The sequence below is a fragment of the Phragmites australis genome, chromosome 17, assembly GCF_958298935.1.
Source record: "Phragmites australis chromosome 17, lpPhrAust1.1, whole genome shotgun sequence".
Taxonomy (NCBI): Eukaryota; Viridiplantae; Streptophyta; class Magnoliopsida; order Poales; family Poaceae; genus Phragmites; species Phragmites australis.
Genome location: NC_084937.1, coordinates 28,709,868 through 28,728,678, shown reverse-complemented (window position 1 = coordinate 28,728,678; position 18,811 = coordinate 28,709,868). Strand labels below are relative to the sequence as shown.

Genomic DNA, 18,811 nt, shown 5'->3' with positions numbered 1-18,811 from the left:
ACAAACACAACATGAAGCATCTGAGCTGAGACTTCCACTATATCTGTCCAAGATATTAAGAAGACCTTTGTCAGATCAGCTAACAAAGCAAAATAAATTAGATAAACATAGGGTATCTCTGAAGTGGTTTCCATAGGATATATCTCTGAATGTTAGAACAACCTTCTAACATTCACTTCACGGGCTCGCACTGCATTGTCTTTATGGCTGCTAGAACAGAATGCTGATCTGTTTGCAAATTCCTTACGCCTCTTCATCCTAGTAAGGGATACACATGCTCTTCAATTCTTAATTCCTGTATATGGTTGGAATATTATGTTTGTAAAATAAGATTTCCTTAGCATCTCATATGGAAATTAAGCAAAAGTGCAGTTTACTGGTGCATCCTGACACAGTTTTCATGTACGACAATTGTTGCTCATGTTAGTCAATGCATAATCTGGGGTATTTTGCCATTTGGGAAAACAAGGGAGCAGCAGTTATGTGCTACAGGATCAAGTCATGGCTGTGCCATGCTATTTCGAGAGAAAAAAAACATGAGTTTGTTACCTATGTTGAAGAAAAATAATTAAACTGTATGTCACACCACTCACATGGTGAACCACGTTCACATCATTTTTACAAAATGGATCCAAAGTTTCTAAAAATGCTAACTACAGGGCATATAGACAAACATCATCAATCTTATGGAACATAATCAATTTCAGTAATATACAGCCAAACATACTGTTGTACTCCTTGTCCTACCATTACTTCTTGATGATGTTATTGACAGCTGATTTGTCTCCACATCTGTTAGGCCAAGAGGGTCATCTTCTCCAAAAACTGAAATGAGAGGCCTTTTCAGATTTCTAGTTTTCTAAAAACAATCACTGCAAGCTATATGTTGATCCTAGTTGAAATGAAAGTTTTCGAAATATACCACCACATGGACTTTTGCAGTGAGCCTAAACATGTGGCCTCAAGTCATTAGATGAATATCTACTCATTTTGGAACCCTGCATTTCATCTTCAGCTTGTGGACTGCATTTTTCATTATCAACAGAATACTTGTCTACAGAACAATCTGAGCTGTCCACAGAACAATCTGAGTTCTTTTCCTCAGACAAGTGGATACTTTCTGTCTTACAGAGGGGTTTAACAGCATGGCATCTCTTAGCCTTTTTAAGAATCAGATTAAGTGGAACGATTTTGGGAAATTTTCTATTATCGTTTGCTATCCCCGTGGCAATTGAACTAGAATCGATACCAGCACTTCCACTACAAGCATCTTCACCGTTAGGTTTGTTTACAATGCAGTTCAGAGACACATATTTAGGCAGTTTGCGGACAAACACTGGACTCCCTTCCTGGTGATGTTTTGTTCTATCCGGAGTGATCATATCCTCTACATGCCTTTTCCTATCAGAGGAATTTAATCGTCCACGAAAAATGCCCTTGTCATCTGGTTGCTCATCATCACCTTTGAAAATCTTGTTCTGGCTGTGAAGCCGTTTCACAGGCTTATTCAGATGAATGGTAGGATGTTTTCGCTTGGTTCTCAACACCCTGCAAGAAAATGAATTACCTTCATCTTGTGGTTGAGAACCCCCCTTTTGGGACGACTGGGAACTAGTCCTAGCACAATCATCTGATTCTGAATGTTTCGCAGAGCACCTCAATGTTCTAGTTTTCTTTGGCAGTCCAAAACAAAGTTCGTCATTGCCCTTTTCCTCCAGTCTACTTCTGTCAGAAATCTTTTTACATTTGCGCTTCACTCTAGATGGACACAACTGAGATCTAGGGAAACTATTTAGGGCTTCTTCATATCTTGTATTGGAAGGGACATAGCTGGATGCGGAACATTTCTCAATTCTTGATCCTTCATCACATGGATTTTTGTGTTTGCTATGTTTAGCAGCACAGGAGGGTGCATTGTTAAATTCAGGTGACGCCTGAAACTTTGTCACCACAGCGCTGGACGATCCAGAAGAGAAAACCAACTTTGGTTCCCCATTAGACATTACAGAATCTCTATAAGTGCCCTTTTTCTCTGTTAAGGCTTTGGACAAACTGCCATCGGCCACTGAAGCTGCGGATACATTCTTCAGTCTCTCCGTTGTAGCAATATAAGGCTTGCTCATCGCTTTATTGAAGACATCTTTACAAAGAGAAGCTTGAGACATACTTCTTCCAGCAATTCTATTGCTTAAGCATTGGCATGTTAATTTTTCATTCTCCTCTAATGTGCAACATCTAGTAGGCATTTGCAGCTGGTGTTTGCCTTTTGGTCCAGTATGACCAATTTGATCAATTCTGACATCACACTGCTTTGTAAAACCACAACCAGACAAATGTTTTGGGACTACAGAGTGGCAGCATCTTCCATCGCAACAAGGACCTCGTTCTTTTTTCTTAAGTGCATCAAGCAGAGAGTTTTTTGTCAAGCTGTCTGTTGCATGTCCCATAGAACTGCAATGAATAGAAGAACATCAAAAGAAGCATGGAGATAGGTGCTAAAGCACGTTCATTTTAGTCTGAAATATGATGCAAGGTGGAGAGGGTAAAAAATAGAAGTGCAGTGAAATTAAAATCAAAAGGTAAATACTAAGAGAAAAAAAAGTAACAAACACAAAAAAATGTGTAGGAAGGATCACAGCTCAGAAAGGATATTATAATTTTAATCAAAGGACGGAAAAGGTTTGTTGGACCCCTAAACTATTATGGTGACTCTAATCTAACCCCTGAACCACAAAGCTGTCTCGAATAATTTTAAATTAAAACCTGAAAACTGCTAGAACCAATAAACAGAATCAAGGTAGGAATTTGATAACATGATCCTTATAGTGCATCTTGGTAACAATCATGGAGCTAAATATTGACAAATGTATACGGTGAAAAAAACAAATGTTCATTATGTAATGGGAATAACCAGCCAGAATAGCAACGAAGAGAACAAAATGATTAACTAAATCAATTTACCTTCTGTAGTGAAATCCATCAATGGGACATGCATAACAAGAAGACTGCAAGATGTGTTCTCGAGAACATAATGGTGATCTTTGTATAAAAGTGGAGCAGGTACAAAGTTCATTTAGCCCTGAAATAAAAGAAAGTGTTGCACTGAATTAAGACAAGACAACATTCAACAAAATAACAAGGGCTGCCCATCATAGACACAACTTCCTAGACGAAGAAACCAACCTTCCAGGGTAGGCTTACTGGCTAGAATTGGACCACCATCACTAGAAAAATGAGTTCTGCAGAAGTGATCAGGTCTAAAACCAAGCCTGGACACAACTTCCTTAATTTTGCAACAGCATCCACAAATCGATTTTCCCAGTGTTAATTTATCATTTTGGCAACAGCTAGGTATAAACTCCTGAGAAGAACAACGAGATTTCCCATTCTCACAGCCAAATTTGGCAAAAGCTCTCAAACTTCTATGTGCGCATAAGCCATCAACACACTCAAAAGTACCTCGGCCCCTGGCCTGCACAAAATGCTTGGATTATAGAAAAGTAATAAAGAACAACAACAATTTTGATGGTTGCGCTGGTGGTTGCTTCTGCTATGTGCAAGGGAAAGATCAACTCACCATTTTATCATAGAAACAGGGAACCCCAATCTCAGCATGTGCAACCTGATGGGATTCATCGCCTGCGTGACTGTAACTCATGCAACTTGCAGGATATGAAACTCTTGCGCAAATTTTGGAGATTCCAGCGTTAGGTTGACTAGGCAGCGAATGTGACAGGCAATCACCACGGATCAAAGGTTCCAGACTATTAGCATGGGGTGCATCTTGAGGATTATATCCACTGGAAGCCGCTGAAAGAGAAATGCCCTCTGATCTCCTTTTCATATGAATAATATCCAGGGGCAACTTTGAAAGATTATCATTAGCCCTTGTCTTAATCTGTCTACTTGCATTTTTTGAATGATCAGAACTACATGCAACATCCAGGGCCTTAGAAAGATAATGCTCATTATTGTTGAGAATATCGTCGATGGGTTCATGTGTACTATTCCTCTCAAGGTGTGAAAGAAATAATGAGATAAATGAATTTTTGGATGCGTCATCTGTAAGCCCATCACATTCAGAATATTTTGTGCCACTAGCAACTTCAAGTGATTGCTTCTTATCTCCAGTACCAATTGGTGGTTCGTTATGTTCTGCTATACTTTTGGTGACCTTGGCTGCTTGCTTTGGACAAGGATCTGCACCACATGATTTTGGTGTTATATCTATACCACAGGGGGAAATGCTCTCAAAGGAAGTGCACATACAATCATGGATCAAATCAGATGTTTCTGATATGATGCCCTAAATCATAGCAAAATTTCATATTCTTCAAATATCAATATGTAACAGTTCCTTATTGTGTCTTGTCGTTAAGACACTTAAAAAGTCTTGGCATGGCTAAGCATACACAGAGCTACAGATGCCCTTTTGGTAACTATCACAGTTGAACTTCTAGTGTTCTACCATTGAATGACAATGCACAAAGAAAATAACGAAAGAAGAACAATATAAGAGGCAAACTCACTTTGATCTATCAATGGCACATGTAACTGAGGTTTCTGAAATTCAATTACTGTTGACTGCACAGATGGAAATAGGTTGGTCATAGATTGATGATAAGAAGATTGCCCAAACTTTAATTCAGTGTTTGAAGCATTGCTTAAACTGTCCTGGAATATTTTGTGGGGGAAATCAGGCCTGCATGCCCTACTATCATGGTTTGGAACTCTTGTAGAACTTGGCCCAGGATTACAAAAAGAAGCATCAAAATTTTTCTCCAAAAGGAATCCATAATTATGTACCAAATGATTTCCATTGCAATGTCTTCCCATGCTTGCTTTGAAGTGTAGGCTTCCACTTGGCATGCTAAGAGGGTTCAGGTCCAATGTATGAACCATATGGTTTTTAGCAAGCCCTAAAGTTGTGGCATTCTGTACTGAAGTAGAATTCTTTGTAAAAGCTTCATGCACATGAACACTTTTTCTGTAATTTGTTTCATGTGGCCTATTCACTAACTTCTCAACATTAGTGCATCCTGCACCCTCAGTGATTTTTCCATATCCACCTAATAACTCTATTGATCCTATACCACTGTTTATTGAAGTAAGACTTTTCAACCTGTATTCTTCTGGAGAATTTTCCATACATGCCCATTCTGGCCAATCCCAATTGATGCCAGCAATAGATCCTCCATCCTAGATGCATACCAAAAGGGCAAAATATAATGGCAAATCTGCACTAATGTTTGAAGTGAAGGTTGTTGGTAATTTTTATATGATAATTTCCCTAAGCATTGTTTTGTTCTTCCAAAAACAAAAATGTCTCAAAGAAAAAGGTGGACAAAAATAGCACAACTAATCAACAAAGGCGGAGTTGTAATCATTCTTTTCCATCGTGCAAAGTGTTGCAACTAATTTGTGTCCAAAAGGTCCTTAGTTCTAGTAATATCTAACTTGGACCAACTAAACTACAACAGATGGGGCCACAGCTGAATCTAATACTCACCCCTATGCAGAATTTGAACCATTGTGCGATACTCATGCCATTCTCCACGCGGACAATTTCACCAGCTTTTTCTGGAGGACCTCCCGCATGCTGTAACAAACATATGCAAGTGCATTGCTTCAATTTTTTAGACGTAAAGTGCAAAACTTTTATCAGTAGAAAAAATTATGTAAGAGTGTCTAAATGCGGAATCAACAGAAGAGTTAGGATACAGTCCTTTGGTACCTCACAGAACTTAGCTACAGACATTCTCAACCGATGACACAAGCATATGACTCCAAAAAGCCCAGCTTCACCCACAAAGAACTCTCCACCTATTCAAATACTAGGAGGTGTCAGATGAACTTCAACAATGTATGTTAAGTGATGATAGTTGTTTTAGGCAAAAGCATCAAGAGATTGCTAAAAGTAACCAACTAAAAGTCAATCCCAACTTTTCTCACTTTCACCTAAACATACTGCTAATAAAATGCAGAAGGCGGGAACACCGTCCAACGACCAGGTGTAAATGTTTTGATCGCACAAGGCTCATCATGCATAGTTCAATGGTCGGGTCTTTATTTGAGGCCATTCCAGATACAGATTTGGGATGTTATGGAGAGTATCTTCGGCAGGAGGTGAATCAAATTAGATAGAGATAGAGTTTGTTAGTTTAAGTTAGTTGGATTCATTAGTTGGAGATAGGATTTGTTAGTTGGTTTAGCTTAGAGATAAGATTCTATGCTAGCTCGGGTTCTATTTAAAGGATGATGATGTACCGATCAGTTAAGCAATGAATAAACAAGTTTAGTCCCCCTAAACTAGCTGCTTAGAGCCTTCTTGAGAGGGCGAGTACACTTTGCCAATTATCCCTACCGATCCAGTCAACTAAGCCATATCATCTTTGGTATCAAAGACCTATCTCTCATGCGTGCCTTCCGTTCCACCCTCTGCTATCTTTTCGCACGCATAAGCACTCCATCGGCCAAGACATACAAATCAACGCGCCGTTCGAGGCTCCCGTCCGCTCGACTACCCGTCACTGACGCGTCTGTCGCATCCTTTTGGCGTGTCCACATGCCGCACGGCAGCTGCGCCCGCGCGACCGCCGCACCTGTCTGCGCGAGGCTCCTCCGCAGCGCCAGCCGCCCGCGCACCCTCACCGTCAGCCTCTTCCGCCTACCGCCTCAGGCCATCACGTGCTCAGTTGCCGGCCTCTACCCCTCTGCCACACATGCGACTCTCGGACAGGCACAACAGACACCACGTGTCGCCACTGCTCCAAAAGCCGCATCGCCGTCCCCTCCTACTCCCCTCTGGGCCACCGGTGCTCATCTCCGCCGGCCTTCTTCTTGGGCCGCCCTGGCTTCTTCCGCCCGCGACCACCGGCCGTGCCTACGTGTCGTTCGAAGCTCCTTCGCTGCCTACTGCCATCTCGCTGTCGGCCTACTCACCGTCACCGACCGCGACCTGGTTGTCAGTGATCCGCTCCGGTCAATCCTCGTCGGCAAACACAGCTGCCGGCACTCGTCGTGCCGCCATCGGGTTCCGCCTCCATACCCGGCGCCGCGCGCCCTCACCGTTGGCCTCCTCCGTCGGCCGCCTCAGGCCGTCGCACGCTCAGTCTCGTGCACCACCACCTTGCCAGTCTCATCGGCTCTCGACGCAACATCAGCCAGCTTTGGGGCCGACCATAGCCCGTCGTTCTGCTAACCACACGGGTGCGCCGTCCCGGGTCGCCCTTCGCCACCGACGTCGTGGGAACTCGCCGGCGGTCACCGCTCTCCGACGGGCGCTGCCGTTTTGGCCTTCGTCCTGTCCTGCGCGCTGCCTGGAGCTGCCCCGTCACGCCCGTACGACCGTATCAAACGTGGCCGATCTCGCATCCAAGCTCGATCAGATCTTGCTCGCCGTCAAACGCAACAGCAAAGCCATCGCACACCTCCAAACACAGTTTTCCTCCCTCAACGTGGCTGTCAACCAGCTGCTGAGCAAGCAGCATGTGCCCAAGCCCAGCGGCTGCGGCATGGGCGACGTCGGAGATTCTGCACCACCACTGTCGAAGGCTGCTGTGGTGCTGCAGTTGTTTATCGTGGCAGAGGCATCTATGGCCAACAGCAAGGGCGTGGGCAATGAAATGGTGACGACTGAAATCCATGACAAGGAGGAGCACCAAGTTCAGCTCTTGCACATGGATATCAGCATCTGCGACAACCACCGGGAGATCCCATCCATCAACGACAATCAGGTTGTGCTCCCCAACATTGGCACTGACATCCACATCGATAGCTCACCGCTGAGGACCTGTGCACGTTTGTCGGGATGACTTCGGTGTTCGCCTCGCCGTCAGCCGACGACATGCCTTCAGCGGTTACTCAATCTCCTGATGGCAACTGCAATCAACACCAACTAACAAATCATATCTCCAATGCTTGATTGCCAACCTCGCGTCCATTCGAAATCAACACGGTCTTCAGCCTTGGCCTCCGCCTAGCAGCTCGAGGACAAGCTACAAGTCAGGGGGTGTTATGGAGAGTATCTTCGACAAGAGGAGAATCAAATTAGATAGAGATAGAGTTTGTTAGTTTAAGTTAATTGGATTCATTAGTTGGAGATATGATTTATTAGTTGGTTTAGCTTAGAGATAAGATTCTCTGTTAGCTCGGATTCTATTTAAATAATGGTGATGTACCGATCAGTTAAGCAATGAATAAACAAATATAGTCCCTCTCTGCTCAGAGCCTCCTTGAGAGAACAAGTACGCTCCGCCAGTTATCCCTACCGATCCAGTCAACTAAGCCATATCACGAGAAGTGGCATAAAAAAATGCTTACTGTAACTTTCTAGCCATTTCAATGACTACCTCCACAGTGATGATGTGGTAGTCAAATTAGGTTGCAATAATGTTGAAAATTGAACCCACCAACATTCAGACAGGACACACGGATACGATCACCAAGCAGTGTAGGATGATGAGGAGGAGTCGAATTGAAAGGCAATTTCTGCAGTGTGTGCCCGCTTGAGTCCTGGAACTGTATTCCACCGTGTGTTATGCCTGCAAGTTGCAATTGTGGTGACTAGTCAGATTACCGGCTAGCTACAATTGTGCACATGGTGCCACTGCCTCCGAGGTTACTAGAACCGTACCTTCATTAGCTGAACCTTCTCCTGTACAAGTACCCATTCCATCATCAGTTTTGTTCAGAAACAGCGCTCCAAGGGCGGAGGCGGACTGCTCGTTGCTACTGCTAGCTGGCAATCCATGTCTCGGATACTTGGACAGAGGCGCGGCGCTGCCGAGTGGAGAAGCACGGGTAAGATTAATGAGACCAGCCGCATTGCTTTCATTCGGGTTTTCAAACAACGCCTTAAGGTCCGACGCAATGCCGAAAGTGGAGTAACTCCCCGGGACTTGAGTGAGCAACTCGCTGCTGGGCCCCGCTCTCGCAGGCTGGCCGGGCTGCGAGCTCGAAGGACTCGCCACCAGCTGCTCCGGCACCGCCTGCGTGGAGAAGGGGCGGAGCAGGTGGCGCAGAGCGACGCCGTCCACCTGCACACGCACGGTACAAACGCCATGTGATGCGATCATGTGAGTGGCCAGCATCTCAAGTTGTGTCAACAGTAAAGCACCAAGCGATTCCGTGCAGCATCGCTCCGATCTCGAAATGGCATACGGACAGCATATCTTATCGTTCGAGCTATCATCGCCTACCGCGAAACCACCCTCCTGACCAGACCGCTGGACGGAGGAGGGTCGGCGTCATCCGGGGGATCGAGCAAAAAAAAAAAAACCGGCCCCGCATTCGATCAAAACCCAGAAATCCCCACCGTGAGGCGCGCCCCCGGGGGGGGGGGGGGTGTACCTGGCTCGGCAGCAGTGGCGCAGTAGGGGGTGGCGGCCACCGCACGGGCCACGACGCGCCGTCCATCGCGCGGCGGCAGCGAGGAGTGTGACTAGCAAGCGGGCAACAACTGCTCTGCAGCGAGGAGAGGGGAGGAGCGGTGAAAAGAGATTTGGCAAGCTGCCTGGCGACTTGGCGTGCCGCAGTGAAGCACTGCAGCAGCGTCAGGTGGTGGGGACGAGTCAGGTCAGGTGAGACGCTGATCGTGTCTCCCTGGACCTCGTCCATTCGTCAGGCTCATGCTCCACGCACGAATCACCAGAGCGGCAGCGTCCATCCAATGGTGCTCGAGGACCCGGTCTTCTATGCACCGTGCAGACGAGCTGCCCCCACCTGCAGTGAAACGATACACTGGGCCTTGCCACGCGGCTCCATCTTTGGCTGCCACGCATGCTTCGTTTTCCTGAGTGATAAGTCGGCGTGGATCTCGAGATCGTGTACCCAAATGATTGAGGTGATTAGGGCTGGTAATTGGATTCTTGAGTTCTGTACTCGATGGGTTTAGATCTGCATCTGAATTTTTGCTCACGGGTCTAGCAAGTCAAATATCTGAATAGGGTCGGGTCAGGCTTGAGTTTTACATTTTGTTCGCGGGTGTCCACAGGTCACCTGATACAATATTGCAGTAACCCAGCCTAAGTACATATCATTGCAGTCCAGCCCGTGTAAATTGTAAACCTAGCTATCAACTCTCAGCCGCAACCTCATCCTGTCATCCACTCTCGTTAGGCCATCGCATGGTCACAGACTCACATGCTCACAACCACCACACAGATCCACATCATCTCCCTTCCGGCATCCACGGCTCTGCGCGTCCGGGCATCCCGACGCGTAGCCTCCTCCCCCGCCCACCCGCGCCCTGCAGCACTGCAGGCTGCAGCAGGCCATAGATCCACCCCCTTCTGGCGTCCACGCGTCTGGGTTTCCAAGAGTCCTGGTCGCATCGTCTCGTCCAGCAGCATTGCAGTAGCAAGTCGCCACCGGTCTAATGGTCCAAGTGTCTAACCAAAGCCGTAGCCGTCGACCACCGATTGGCCACACACCCACACAGGACTACCAAGATGCCAAGTCTTCCGCAACCAACGACCTCCTCCCTCCCTGGCATGATGAACTGGTAAGCTCCTCCTTCCCTTGGTTGGCGACCTCCTCCCTCTGGATTCTCTCTCATGTTGACTACCGGTGCTACGCATAGTGCAGTGTACTCCCTAAGTCCAACATTAGTCGATCCATCCATCTTTCCATTGAGAAACCACAACTCTGCAAGATGAGTGCCAATATCTGTTTGTTTTTCAGAAAACAAGAAAATGTTTTCTGCACAAATAAATAATGCTCAAGTCCTCTAATTAGTTCTTTTTCACATACTATATATGCTTACACTCTCATTGTATATTTGATGTTTCATTACTTCAGGACCATGAATCTACAATAAATAAATGATCATGCTTATATTGGTTATTATTGGTGGCCTGTGTTATCAATGTTGGCTTGCTGCTGTTAGAGCCTTGGAGGCTTGGAGCTAGACAAAGGAAACCTTTATAATATGTTCTATTTATTTGGCATGCATGAATTTGTAATATTTACTTGTAATATTTGAGTGTTGATTGCTGAACTAACTTAGTATTGTGTTGATTGTTGAAGTTGAACACTTGGAGTCTTGTATTGAATTTGTAATCTCTTCTTATGCTGCTTTGCTGCTTAGAGTCTTCTTATGAACCTGGAGTCTTCTTATGCTGCTTTGCTGCTGGCTGCTTGGCTTGCTGATCTGTTGCTGCTGAATTGAACATGACGGGCGCCTGACGAGTTTGGGTTCGAGTTTGTTTTAACCCATTTATTATTTTGGGTTCAGGTAGGGTTGGGCTGGCGGGTTTCGGATCGGACGTGATTTTGCTCCACCTGGATCCGACTCGATTCGATCTATTGCCAACCCTAGATGTGATTGGGCTAGGAGAGTTTTTTTAGTCTCAACGCTAAGGTACAAGCTGTAGTATCTGAACTCACGCTACACTCTACACACACCCATACATATCTTAGACCAACCTATACGCACACCTATTGAAGAGATCTACAGAGCCTCCGGCTTCACAAGCGATGGTCACGTCATGCTCCCCATGTAGTCCACAGGCGCTTAAGGTTGTTCCAAAGAATTCTTATTATAGGGGCAAGCCCCGGTGCGAAGCCGGGAGTCGAACTCCCGACTAGTCGTTGCACGCCGACGAAAGAACTAACGTGCTACGAGTGCATTCGCCGGGCAAGGAGATTTAGTGGCCATCCCAGTTGACACTGATCCATGCCAAGAACAAAGCACCCCTAAAACATCCTGTGTGTGTTTGATTGATTGAGTCTGTCCCAGCTCGGTCTGGAGGATATATATGATCTTAGTGAGAAGCATGTTTGGTTGTCCGTATTTACTATTTTGATCTGATTTGATAAATATAAATATACGCTTTTAGCTTGATCTGGAGTGAATACAAGTGGACCAACTTATAAATAGTCTATCAGATGACAAGCACATGAAAACACCAGGAACGGAACATGCAATTTCTACTTGTCCAAGTGAGCTTCCATCCGTTCGTGTCAACCAACTATGTTGCCTCCAACCTCCCACTTCACTTACGTGTTGCTACCTCTAGGGTTCTCTTATGACATTTTTGCTCATTATGTACTAGTGTTCACTTTCTTATTTGTCTGCCGATGCTTGCTGTCTCCTCATCGTCGCCCTTGTGTTCTTACCCATTGTCTTCTCCGGATATAAGGAGCCGATGACGCCTCTCGAACTCTAATTTGTTGAAGCCGATATGCTTAGAGACAAAGCTGCTTGGAATTGGAGAGGACGGTGGAAGAACCAGTCTACTAACTCATGAAAAAAATTATAAAATCGGTGAGATTTTTCTTAAGAACATCCTCATGTCGTTATGCAAATTCAAAGTAGCAATTCTGTTGTTAATTAGCCAAAAGGGAGATTCTAGCGCCCGGACGTACTTCAACCCGTTGTAACATCGAAAACTGACGTCTATAACATCTAAAATTAACGTTTGCAATATCAAAAAATACACCAAAATAGCACACATATCTGGATCCGAAAAAATATTTAATTGAGTTAATTTCTATATTTCGTATCTCTAATATTTCAGATGTTCAAATTTAATATTTAAGATGTAATAGAAATTTGTTGCAGAAGTTAATTTAGTTTGTTGCACTCAATTCATTCATCAAAATAGCGCACAGATCTGAACCGAAAAAATTATACATTTCAGTTAATTTTTATATTTTCGCATATCTAATATTTCATATGTTTAAATATAATATTTCAGATGTTATAAAAATTTATTATCATAATTATTTTTATATGTTACATTCAACATCCGATATTTTATTTATTGAGAACAGAGCGTTACGGTTAGCAAAAATACAATCGGGGAAAACCCCCCCAAAAAATCGAAGATCGAAAGGCTATCCACAGCCCCTCGTCCGCGCGCGTACTGCCATCACCTCCCACAAAGATGGCGGCGGCGGCGGCGGCGAGGCGTGCCACTGGCCTTCTCCCCCTCCTCCTCTCCTCGCCGTCCAGGGCTCGCGTACCCCACCGCCGGGCGCTAGCCCTGATCCCTCAGCCTCGTCCCCACCGCCTCCTCTCGCACCCCGCCAGGCTCTTCTCCATCTCCCCCTTTTCCGCCTCCGCCTCGAATGGCGCGGCTGCCGAGAGAGCCCGCGAGCTGCACCTGTACAACACCAAGTCGCGGAGGAAGGAGCAGTTCCGGCCGCGAGCGCCCGGCGGGGAGGTCGGCATGTACGTCTGCGGCGTCACGCCCTACGACGACAGCCACATCGGCCATGCCCGCGCCTACGTCGCCTTCGACGTCCTCTACAGGTTCCCATCACACCATTAGTGTTTCCCATTAGGTGTAATCCGTAAAATTGCGAGCTCTGTTGATGTAGCAGTGTAGCTGCACACTTTGATTCGCTCAGTGGCGGTATTGTAGTTCTTTCAAGTGTTACAAACTTTGGTCAGCCTAATAGCAGCATTTATTTATTGAGCGTTGGAATCTGTACACGCAATTTTATACGGGAACGATATACATTTGCTTTGAGATGCTATACGTTGGCTGTTACTCCGGCTCTAAAAAGTTGGGTTATTACTGCACATTGACATTTTTTGTGATTTAACTGGCTTGGTTTAGGATAAACACTGTAGTGACTTGGCTACAATGGTTAAGTTCCTTGTAAATTGGATCTGCGTGTATATTTTGACCTTGGACTTGCATACATAACTGATCTTGGACTTACATGCATGATTGATCTGGATTCCAAAAGATTGTATATGCCAAAGCACCTCAAAATCGCTAAGCTGTTATCTTATCACCTTATTTATTTCCATTGTACTGCTCCTAGTATTTTTTTTTCCTAAGGAAATATTGCATATGCTTACTGTGCTATCATGATAGGTACTTGCGTTATTTGGACTATGAAGTTCGCTATGTTCGGAACTTTACCGACATTGATGACAAGGTGATTTTTAGGCTAAATTTTATTTGCAAATAAGTGATGCTGAGTCTCAGTTTCTGATATCTAATTCTAATGACAAATTATTTTTTTTCGTAATTCAATACTTGAAGTTGCAGTTAGTATTTTCTGACATCCTTGCTATTTACAAGTTAGTGGAAGTTGTAGCTTTACTGTGAACAAAATTTGCATTGACCTGAATTAAAGTAGATAACACAGAGATCTTATTTGAATGCTCATGCATTATGGCTGATGTCATGTTTATTTCAGACTTATACCTGAAGTTAATTAGATAGCTTTAGTTGCTCTATTTTCTGCTTAAATTGTATTAAGCTATTTTACATGGAAAACTAGAATAAATATTTAAATGCTATTTGCTAATCTGCAGAGGAAACCTGAGTTGCACTTCTGGAATTCTGTAGATAATTGCAAGAGCAAACCAGCTGGGGGAAGATCCTTTTAGCTTAAGCAAAAGGTTCTCTGATGATTTCCTGTCAGACATGTCCCATCTTCAATGTTTACCACCATCTGTGGAGCCCCGTGTTTCAGATCACATTGATCAGATTATTAACATGATTAGACAGGTACATGTACTTGTTTTGTGGCTCCTTGGTGTTATGTGTGCAGTACTTAACTTTTATGCTTATGCAGTTCCTTTTTTGCTGACCTCTCGTAAAAAGAAATGCCTGCTGATTTCTGTAGTAGGCTCAATAGTGGGTTTACTCTCAGATTGATCGGAAGTTCCTTGCTTTGACTCTAGTCCAGATCGATAAGGTTCACCATGTATCATTAAATTGACAATAGATAATATCTTGCTTTTGTGTGATTTTGACCTGTTCTTCATGATAGGGTTCATTATCATCATTGAATTCCTGTTCATTTGGTATAATGGCTTTTTGCACTACACAGCTTGACTTCTTTGTGTTATTGCAACTTTTCTTGGAACAGATCCTTGATAACAGTTGCGCATATGTAGTGGGTGGGGATGTCTATTTCTCTGTTGACAATTTTCCTGAATATGGAGAGTTATCTGGTCGAAAACTAGATGATAATAGAGCTGGCGAAAGGGTTGCAGTTGATGAGAGGAAGAGAAATCCAGCTGATTTTGCTCTATGGAAGGTAAAAGATGCCCCAAATGCTAGTATGCAGTATGTTTTTGTATTCTGTTCTCTGTGGATTTAGTTCAGCATTAAAATAGTTCATTCTATGTTGACTGCAGGCTGCAAAAGATGGGGAGCCATGGTGGGATAGCCCTTGGGGCCCTGGAAGACCAGGATGGCACATAGAATGCAGTGCCATGAGTGCACATTATTTGGGCCATTCTTTTGACATACATGGTGGTGGGGAGGATCTCATCTTTCCACACCATGAGAATGAGATCGCTCAGAGCCGTGCTGCATGTTGTGACAGCTGCATAAATTACTGGATACACAATGGTTTTGTCAATGTAAATAGCCAAAAAATGTCTAAATCACTTGGTAACTTCGTCACCATACGCAAGGTAAAGACAACATTCCAATCTTTCCCTAATAAGTAATATCTAATAACCGTATCTGTAGTTGCTCAAAGATTGTCAATTTTCTCAGGTAATAGAGATGTACCACCCGCTTGCTTTGAGAATGTTCTTACTTGGGACACACTACAGGTCCCCCATCAACTACACAATAGAACAACTGAATGTTGCATCAGATAGACTGTACTACACGTATCAGGTATATTCTATATTTATACGATCATGCTAGTTTTTATTCTGATACAGCTTTGTATGCATGGACTCCTTTCTTGGTAAGAGTTCACTGATGTTATCCCATATTTTTTTGGGCAAGTGAAGAGGTTAGGGTAGTGGATTGATAATACAGGACCATGTATGTTGAAGGTCCAACCACTTATAGCCCAAGACTCTTAGATTCCCTATTTCAAGCACACCTGAGTGCATATCCCAGGTGATCATGCTACCGAGAGAAGGAAGGTCACTAGACCTTAGATTATCATGCATGAAATGTAATAATGTTGCTTGACTTGTTTGTTGACCAGATCTAGAATCAAAAGTAATTGTATTCACAAACTAGAGCTACCATATTTTGTATTTTTTAAATCAAATTCTCAGTCTTCAAAATGGACTGCTAATATGGTTTCTCGGGTAATTCTCCCAGATAACATGCGTGAACACTTGATGCTCAACCTTGATTAAATTGACATATGAATTGTTGCTGGATCATGTTGTTTTTCACTTGTAGAACTTGCCAATTGAACTTTAACAGACCTGGCCTAGCTGCTTGGACCAAAGAAAAGCTGACTTGCCTGAGCTGAATTCTTTGTTATATATCGAACTGCTTGTTTTGTAGCTGATAAGTGTTCACATACTAGCCCATGTTTTAGAATCAGTAGTCCTGCCACAGTTTTCTTCCTCCACATGGTGCCCAATGTCACTTGATAGTGTTGATTTAGAATTCATGGGGCTACTGCAGTAGCGGCATACTTGGCCTGAACTGGCTGGATAGCTCCCTGCCACAGTTTCTGGCTGAAATTAGATTTTTTTTTTACAGCACATTGCTTCTGATTCATGCCTGGAGACTGAGAAGTTGCTTGTTTGCCTGACTACTCAGAAGTCAGAACTTTCAGTTTTTGTTGGCACTGAAAGTCACATTTCACCGTTCTTTCTGTTTTATTAGGGTTCATTTCAGTGCCGTAACTTATAATCAAAAAGCTCACATGAATTGTTTCATATCTGCAGACATTATGTGATTGTGAAGAGAGTTGCCATCAGCAACAAAGCAACACTGGAGATTCGGTGCCTGCTAATACCTTAAATTACATCCAGAAACTTCACAATGAATTTGAGACTTCGATGTCAGATGATCTTCACACTTCAGTGGCATTGGCTGCTATTTCTGAACCACTGAAAGTTATGAATGATTTGTTGCACACTCGTAAGGTAAATTTAATGATGAACTCGTGGAGATACAGTTTATTAGTACTCAGACGGTGTGTAAATTGTACCATTTTCATGCAAACGGTAAAAACTATCTAACTTGTTTTGATCTTCGTCTGACGTTTGAACAGGGAAAGAAGCAGGAAAAACGATTGGAATCTCTTTCTGCCTTAGAAGAGAAAATAAGAGTAGTGCTCTCTGTTCTAGGATTGCTGCCTTCAAGTTATCATGAGGTGAGTGCAATGTTCTGTTAACACCGTCGAATTAATTTCAATATACATTGTTGGCGAGTCGACAACTTGTTCTGATGCAGAACAAACTTTGTTTCGACCGGAGTTTCACTGTCACAACCTTCGTATCATAGTGTTTCATGTTGGCCGTTGTATACTCAAACAGTCAAACTCTGTAAACTCCTGGTATTAGGAAAGCTGAGTTCGACATAGTTAAAATATGATAGAGGCCTACCTATCAGCCGTATTCAAGTGAGTTCAAAAAGGCATCCTCAGTTGAATAGCCCGATCAAGTGGCCATTCAGAACTTCTCCATGATGAATATAAGGGGGAGGGGGATGAAAGAAACTTACAGTAGCAATTACTGCCTATGGGAATACAAGTCTTTAGCAGAGAATGCAAGTGCAGCTTAGGAACTTTTTTTATAAGTAATTTAAATTGTGGAGCATCTAATTCAGTCCAATTCCGTGACACTTTCCTGTAGTTAAGCTGCTTTTTTCACAAGCGCCTTTCACCGATATGAATTGTCCCCTTCACGCTACTAACGAGCTTGTGTTCTCAGGCTCTGCAACAGCTGCGGGAAAAAGCACTGAGACGAGCTTCCGTCACGGAGGAGCATGTACTGCAGAAGATTGAAGAGAGGACTTCAGCAAGGAAGGCGAAGCAGTACGAAAAATCTGACGAGATCCGAAGAGAATTGGCTGCTGTTGGAATTGCCCTCATGGATGGTCCTGACGGAACGACGTGGAGACCATCTGTACCTCTTTCTGAGGAAGGGGTGGTTGCTAAGACATGATCTCCGCAGGAAGTTTCAGTGGGACCCGCGGACAACGGTTTTTGTCGGTCTTACTGGATCGTATGCAATATTTTGTTGGTTCTGTGATGAAGAGATCAACGGAGTTTCTGAAAAATCAGATTATCTGCACGATTGTGCGCTAAAGCTACAGTGGTTATGAGCTCATGACGGAAATATACCCGTTTTTTTCCCAACACCTTCTCCTGTCCTTATTGTGAAATGTAGCATTTTTTATAGTCATTACAGCAACTTTAGTAATGTATCATATTGCTCGCTTAGTATGGTTTGCCTAAAAAACAATAACGGAAAACATAAGCCAACGGATATACAATACCGTTGCTTGCTTCATGGCTGCCGATTGACGGGGGTGAGTCGGGGAGAGCAAATGGCTGGCGCCAACGAGGCCAGGCGCGGTGGCCACGTGTCAGCACTCTGAGATAGACTGACGTGGGGCCAGGCTCTCGGTTGGGATGGCAACGGTCATAAAATCCTTAGCCTATACAAACATATGCGTGGAAGCTAATTTCTAAATTCACGTCTTCACTCATTACCGTACTCGTGGGCACATTTCTATGTCGGTACATGTCGATTATATAATTGATATGTATTTTAATAATTAACAAGCACCCACAAGTAGTTCACACAAACAACATTATCACACATTCATAAGAATTGTTATCTTCTATTCCTATGCTAGTGATTTGGATCCGCATATCAACTACTTGAAATAAGTACACACGCAAAATAGGTATATACAGGACTATTTTTATATCCGTGTCTATCTACTTGTTAGGTTTAAAGTTAAATCCGTATCCAAACCCATGAAAAAAAAACTAGAACCTAAATCTGTGCTCATCAGTTTTTGCCTATAGGCACGGGGTAATTTGTACCCCATTCGTAGCTCTCGACTTCATGCTCTCCTCTCCACCACGCAATTAAAAGAAAAAGAAAAGTTCAAACCAC

General features: G+C 43.8%; 2 protein-coding genes across 6 annotated transcripts; one reads left to right on the top strand and one right to left on the bottom strand.

Annotated features, from left to right (window-relative positions):
• Window positions 1-233: 233 nt before the first annotated feature.
• LOC133897258 (uncharacterized) lies at window positions 234-9,501 on the bottom strand. 3 transcript variants are annotated; one of them, XR_009905878.1, is made up of 12 exons: window positions 9,352-9,501; window positions 8,636-9,038; window positions 8,412-8,543; window positions 5,735-5,823; window positions 5,510-5,599; window positions 4,530-5,199; window positions 3,578-4,200; window positions 3,184-3,472; window positions 2,962-3,079; window positions 923-2,451; window positions 748-825; window positions 234-295 (listed from the first exon to the last, which is right to left on the bottom strand). XR_009905878.1 is itself a non-coding variant. In XM_062337912.1 (11 exons), the coding sequence occupies exons 1-10, from the start codon at window positions 9,415-9,417 to the stop codon at window positions 948-950; spliced, it is 3,984 nt and encodes a 1,327-aa protein (XP_062193896.1). In that variant the 5' UTR covers window positions 9,418-9,501; the 3' UTR covers window positions 555-825; window positions 923-947. The 3 variants fall into 3 exon arrangements, 1 of the variants encoding a protein (XP_062193896.1); XR_009905879.1 differs by having other exon boundaries at window positions 281-295; window positions 728-825; XM_062337912.1 differs by lacking the exon at window positions 234-295 and having other exon boundaries at window positions 555-825.
• Window positions 9,502-12,810: 3,309 nt separating this feature from the next.
• On the top strand, window positions 12,811-18,044 carry LOC133897302 (cysteine--tRNA ligase CPS1, chloroplastic/mitochondrial). 3 transcript variants are annotated; one of them, XM_062337978.1, is made up of 9 exons: window positions 12,811-13,258; window positions 13,833-13,896; window positions 14,313-14,474; window positions 14,839-15,009; window positions 15,110-15,391; window positions 15,477-15,602; window positions 16,625-16,825; window positions 16,954-17,055; window positions 17,615-18,044. In XM_062337978.1, the coding sequence occupies exons 1-9, from the start codon at window positions 12,891-12,893 to the stop codon at window positions 17,846-17,848; spliced, it is 1,710 nt and encodes a 569-aa protein (XP_062193962.1). In that variant the 5' UTR covers window positions 12,811-12,890; the 3' UTR covers window positions 17,849-18,044. The 3 variants fall into 3 exon arrangements, with proteins under 3 accessions (XP_062193962.1, XP_062193965.1, XP_062193963.1); XM_062337979.1 differs by having other exon boundaries at window positions 13,181-13,258; window positions 14,279-14,474; XM_062337981.1 differs by lacking the exon at window positions 13,833-13,896 and having other exon boundaries at window positions 13,127-13,258.
• The last annotated feature ends 767 nt before the right edge of the window (window positions 18,045-18,811 follow it).